The sequence below is a fragment of the Phallusia mammillata genome, chromosome 3 (assembly GCF_965637545.1).
Source record: "Phallusia mammillata chromosome 3, kaPhaMamm4.hap1.1, whole genome shotgun sequence".
In the NCBI taxonomy this organism is placed as follows: domain Eukaryota; kingdom Metazoa; phylum Chordata; class Ascidiacea; order Phlebobranchia; family Ascidiidae; genus Phallusia; species Phallusia mammillata.
In genome coordinates, this window is record NC_137254.1 from 18,009,900 (window position 1) to 18,015,899 (window position 6,000).

Here is a 6,000-nt window from a genome sequence, read left to right on the forward strand (position 1 = left end):
TTTAAATGTTGTCCAATTGAAATACTTCGACCTTTTTTGACTCATTTATTAATAATTTTTTTCTATATACTGTTGTTGTGTTTTACCGTATTTACAACCGCTTTGTTTCGAGTCTGTGTCACGTGTGTATTTGTGCCACATTATTACTAAATGTTATTGAGTTTGGCCTGTCGCTGTGCAAGTAAAGAAAATTCCCCAATGATACCGTCTGCTGCGGGTTTTGGATTTTACCTTGACATCTACATGAAGCCCCAATCATTATGTGAATCGTGTCACAAATATGCAAATCAATCTACACCCATTCTTAAGTTTGACAGATGTTGGTTGGATCCTGTTAAAAAAAAATTCTACCTCGATATTTAGTTTCCAGTTTGTTTTAATGAACGCTGATGTTCAGAAAAACCACATGCGTCTTTGGCGACAGATATACATAGGTAAAAATACATAAAACAACGAAGCAATTGGTCATGACACACTAGTATGCGGGACTCATTTGCGGCAATGGGTCGATAGTTTCAACAATTGCATGTTTATTGATTTCGCCAAAGCATGTTTTAATACATTTTTATGATTACAATGATGACCTTGGCGGTGTCAATTCCTTGATGAGCCAAACTGCCTCGAGAACCGTAACATTCATTCGTTTGACTGCTAACATTTGGTTGACTGACACGTGGCAAAGCAGCTTCTTACAAATTATTGCACTGAAACGCATTAACCACATGTCAGGTTTACAGGTTGGCATTATACCAGAGCAATCACGATTTTACTTAATGTGATAATTTCAAAACAAACAATTACCAAACCAAACATGTAATAACTTATATTTGGAAATGGAACCACTGTCATTTTAAACGTAAATGCTATTTGTGAATAATCGTTTTGCTTGGTCTAGAAAAGCAGCGCCAGGGGTCTATTTCCATGCGTCCACAGGCATGTCAAACTATATTTCCAGTTTTAGGTTTATGTCCCGTTAAGTTTGCTTGTTAAGTTTAAGCTTTCTTTTTGGTTAGTAGTGACGTTTCTAAACGAGTTTGTTATACAGACAGGAAATTTTGAGGGTTTCAAAACAAACGGTGACGTATAATTTATACAAAACGTATGCACATGCCATTCATTAAGTAAACATTTGGGTGATTTCAATTATATGCCGTTGAGCTGCCTTTTTTTTTTTGCAAATAATCTTATATTTGATTTTTCGATTTTTATGACGACCGAGTTTAGAATCCATAATCTTGTAAACAGCAGTCGGTTGCGCTAACCACTCAGTCATCTTGGTGAAAATAAGCCACACAAGTTTCAAGCAAGAATAAATTACCACCAAATGTTTGTAAACACCATGAAGCGCATGTTCGCAAACGGTGACAATGACGATGTTTTTGAGACCAATGAAGAAATATGTACAACAAAACAAAAATACGGAGAACAACTCGGAGATTTTCTTTGTATGTGAAGTATTGTGTCTTAAAAACAGCTCTACAATATTAGGTATTTTCACCGTTTGTCCAGAGAAAAGATTAAAACACTTTATTGAACAAAATATGTTGGTCGCCAATTCATCGATACAAAACAGCGTTGCTAGAATCTAGAATGCCTTGAAGCTATGGACACCAGTAGTGCTGTAGTGCGATGGTAGCACCTTACTAACTTCGAAAACATTCTAAACCTTTTAGCAAAGGTCTTTTTGGAGTTTTAGCAAAAAGTTGTTCGACAACCTGCGGCGAATTTCAATTAAATAAAGTCAGCACGACAACACTAATAGCACGTGCTAACATGCAACCGAACATAACTGATTTGCCCTGAGGGATTTATTATTTTGCAAAGGTTAGCTGTGCTGTCCTGATATTTTAACGCAAGTGGTTTCAAACCACCGTGGCAGTGATGGCGATTTCATGCCAGTATATGGTTTTGCTCCTTTTGTCAGTTTTGGTCGAAAGAGAAGGTAAGTTGGTAGTTGAATTGGTACAAAATTACGCCTTTTCTAATATATCTTGGAGATTTAATTTCGAAAACTTTGAACATTATTACTTAATTCGTTACGTTCGTCGCTGCAGCCTATTACCGAAAAACAATTCAGTGACGCAAAAACTCTTTAACACCGACTAAATGTTGCACAATCCTACTATATCTGGTGTCAATGAATTTTTCGTTAGTTTTGAGTCAGCGAATTATTATTATTGTAGCCCTAAAATGCATGACTTGTCAGGGGTCGACAAGCTTTGAAGAGTGCGATGTGAACGGACGAATTAAGGAATGTATGCGAAATCAGGTAAAGATTTACGGCTTTTTAACCACAGGGTGTTGCAAAGAAAAACAATATGATCAACGGAAATGATTTCCTGAAAACTCTCTATTTTACTAAACATAATTAAATATAAAGTCACAGTAAACTGATGTAAGGTACCTTCAGGTACTAAGGTCCAATTATAAAACATTACCTAGTAGTTAACACTTATACACAACGAACAGGTCACAAACCGTTCTGAAATTTAAAAAAAAATTAAAAATCGATTACCAGTAAAATCGATCGAGACCAGTTTTCTTTTCTCATACATTTAAAATGTGTAAACATTGGTCATTAATACGTCTAGGTACATCATATGTTTTGCTGTGTTTAGAAAACATGCGAAACTGTTATACGACGCATCCGCAAGGACATTCTGCTAGTTTTCAAGCAATGCAAGGAAGGAAATGCTTGCAAGACGAGTCAGTTACAAGTAAAGCTTTGTTTTTTTCCCTAAAATCTCACTTCCAAGGAAGTTTTTCAGAAATTGGTCATTTCAGAACACAAGATTATCTGGCAGATCAACACAATGCAACTCAGATCAATTTAGTTCGTTCTGTACTTGCTGTTGTGACACAGATATGTGTAATATCGCTGCTCCGAATTGTCACTCTTCTATTATTCAACCATTGCCTGGTTTGTATAAAGTTAATTGTATTGATTATTTTTTACTTTCTACTTGTGAAATTGATCGAACCAGGTATCAAGCAAATCTTAAGTAGCACAACAAAAGAAAGGAAAATATACTATTAGAATGAAACTGAAATGTACAAATAAACAACCTAAAGTAAAAAAAAATCAACCTTCACATATCGTGATTCGGTTCAAACCAAACCCTAGAAAAATTCCATTTTCAAAAAGTGCTTAAATCAAGCTGGAAACGCCAAAGATCTCCCTTTCTGCTTGAAGGAAAACAAAGCTGTGTCTGCTCAATCACTCAGATCCAAAATGAGCCATTTTGATGGAAATCCCTAAATAGCTCTCAAACTCAACAAACAAAAATAATAATAAACAACTGAGATCATACACGCGCAAACTGTTGACACTGTTTTGGTCATGCAACAATACAGTTCATAACGTCCAATCACGAGACATGTAAGGCATACAGTGAGTACGAAGTGTGATTGATGTAGAAAGTGGATAAACAAATTTTGAAACATAGGCAAATCTTGTTAAACAAATGGAAAATTTTATGAAATATGCCGCAACAACACCATTTTCATCAGCCATTCACGTTTGATGGCTGCTTCCAAAACTCCAGTGCAATTTTCTGTCAGATATTGTTTGTCCTCTTACGTTCAGGTATTGACTGTCCACTGCAACCTGCAACAATTCCGCATGGTGAAGTAAATTGCTTTCAGAGCAACAAACCGGGTTCAGTTTGTCTGTACAAGTGTTCAAATGACTACTTCGTGCATCCAATTGGTCATAAAACAAACGTTTGCAGGAGCAATGGAACATGGAAATACGAAACACCATGCTGTGGAAGTATGTGCTGCGGAAGTAGTTGGTATATTTGTCATTAAATTGTCGTATTTTTTGGTAGGAAAATGTCCGCCATATTTGGTTTACGATTTTGTGGATTTATTTCACGTTTCGATACCAGGTGGTCGTGAAAGAATTGTTTCGATTTTCAAAGATTTTTATAGGTAAGTAATCGTTTTGGTGCTTTATTTTGGTAAGTTCGAATTTCAACCCAAAAGTTTGAAATGTGTATGAAACTTTTTCAGCGCTCAAGTTATTGCAGAGGACGCGGGAAAAGACTCCTTTCTGTTTTTCGGGGACAACCCAATCGAGTCAAGTGTTGTAAAATTTAACGAATACGGGGCAAATGCAAGTTGGTTCATTCAGCTCTTAGGAGATAAAGCAGTGGAAAAACATAAAGGTTAGTGCAGGAACTTGTACAATGTTAATTTTGTGTAGAACTCCATTTAAGATACTTTATATTCACTAATTTAAGCGTTTGGATTGCTAAATATTTGTTGTTTTTTGAAAACCGGTCCGAGATAAAATTTCAGTTTCAAAAACGGTCCATAGTAGAAAAAAGGTTGAGGTCCTACATAATTAACAATTATTGATTTGCAAGGAAAATTTTACTGTTCAAAGGTAATGGTTATGTACATGGGAAAAGCAGCCAGCAGTGCTGAGTTACAACAGTTCAGGGAAATTGCAGATGGAGAAGAAGCAGTCTTCTTTTTCGATCATGCCGCCGGAAATTTCGGGGACGATAGTTGGCAGTTTTTTACCAAAAATTTCTGTTTAAACCCTTGTTTCCATGTAGTGCACGAACACGATAGTAAATAGTTTGTAATGATTCCCGACAGGCAAACCCCAGGTCTTCTTTGTAATCATTAAAATGTATGAAAACGTGCTTTGACGATATCAACAAATAGTCAATTTGCGCGAAAGGGGGCGCGAAGCGGGTAAAGTAATTCTATAATCTTATTTAGCGTCAGTGTGTGCCACTGAATAAGTTTAAATCAAGAGAATTGAGAAATCGACTGTCTCCATTGCTAAACAATAGCCTTTATTGAATGACAACTATCAAAAATGCAATTGTTCGCGCACAATCGTAATGCTTTTTGTCTTGTCTGTAATGCTGTCTTTAGAGTTTAGATCATTATTATGCGCAATTTTGCATAACTAGCGAAAATCCAACTTTTGTTTTTCTGAAATACACATAAAGACCGCAAGCCCTCGAATTAATGGCAAAGGGATCGTTTTGACAAAATAATGAAAAAGTTTGGGAACCACTGCATTATACCATTTACAAAAAGCTGCCATGGCGCCTTTTTGGTATGCGGTAACATCCGTAACATGATAAAAAAAAGTTTAGTAATCTTACCTGACTGATATGGCAGTGAAAGGCAATTTTTGAAATCGACAATATCAAATCTTAAACCTAGTAAATAAAGTTCTTGGTTTAGAATTGAAAAATGATCCCGCTATGTTAAAATAGAAGCACCGTCAAGAAAGTCTCTTCTTGATAGTATAACTTTTTATATTTTACATGCTAATATATATTCATATTTTTTAATTTTCCTTATGCCAAATTTTACGTTTTTACCTAAGACTAAGAATAATGGTTTGTGTCCAATCAGCATTGATCTTACTCACGTATAAGCGTGCTACAGCTGTCAGTGCAATGATAAAATTTCTGGTCATTACCTGGCCCACATCTGGTTCCTGCAAAGCACAAAATTTTAATAAAACTCTGTTAAGATTAATTAAGAAGCATATGCTTCTGACTCAAAATCGGTAGACACTGGGTTAGTAATTCGAGACATATATTTCACCTATTCAGGAATCGCCAGTCTCTAAAAACTGCAATCAAACGAAGGTAAAATAAAAGAGAACAGATGTAAAAGCATACAAAATAAAATAGTAAAAAACTGAAAGCACTAAAAGCATTTTATCTAGTTTGGCTAACACAGTTTATACGAGAACAAAAACATGAGTGTAACGAGGAAGATAAACAAACGCATGACGGAAGAAAAGGAGAAAAGGTGTGTGTCATGGTTTTTGTGTTCTGACTTTGGTGTGTGTCACGGCTTTTGTGTTCTGACTTTGGTGAGTGTCATGGTTTTTGTGTTCTGACTTTGGGGTGTGTCACAGGTTTTGCGTGCGTCACGAGTTTTGTGATCTGACTTTTGCGTGTGTCACGACTTTTGTGTTCTGACTTTGGTGTGTGTCATGGTTTTTGTGTTCTGACTTTT

General features: G+C 35.9%; 1 protein-coding gene across 2 annotated transcripts in view; it reads left to right on the top strand.

The window, feature by feature from the left end:
• Positions 1–6,000, top strand: part of LOC145217574 (uncharacterized) — a 30,252-nt gene extending 24,252 nt beyond the window's left edge. The window contains exons 1-8 of one of the 2 annotated variants that reach the window (XM_080084846.1): positions 1,841–1,942; positions 2,184–2,269; positions 2,619–2,717; positions 2,785–2,920; positions 3,587–3,772; positions 3,831–3,933; positions 4,015–4,169; positions 4,391–6,000. In XM_080084846.1, coding sequence (XP_079940972.1) covers positions 1,882–1,942; positions 2,184–2,269; positions 2,619–2,717; positions 2,785–2,920; positions 3,587–3,772; positions 3,831–3,933; positions 4,015–4,169; positions 4,391–4,431 — 867 coding nt within the window. In that variant the 5' untranslated portion in view covers positions 1,841–1,881 and the 3' untranslated portion in view covers positions 4,432–6,000. Of the gene's footprint in view, positions 1–1,840; positions 1,943–2,183; positions 2,270–2,618; positions 2,718–2,784; positions 2,921–3,586; positions 3,773–3,830; positions 3,934–4,014; positions 4,170–4,390 lie in introns of those variants that run through there. The other variant, XM_080084847.1, reaches the window with a different exon arrangement.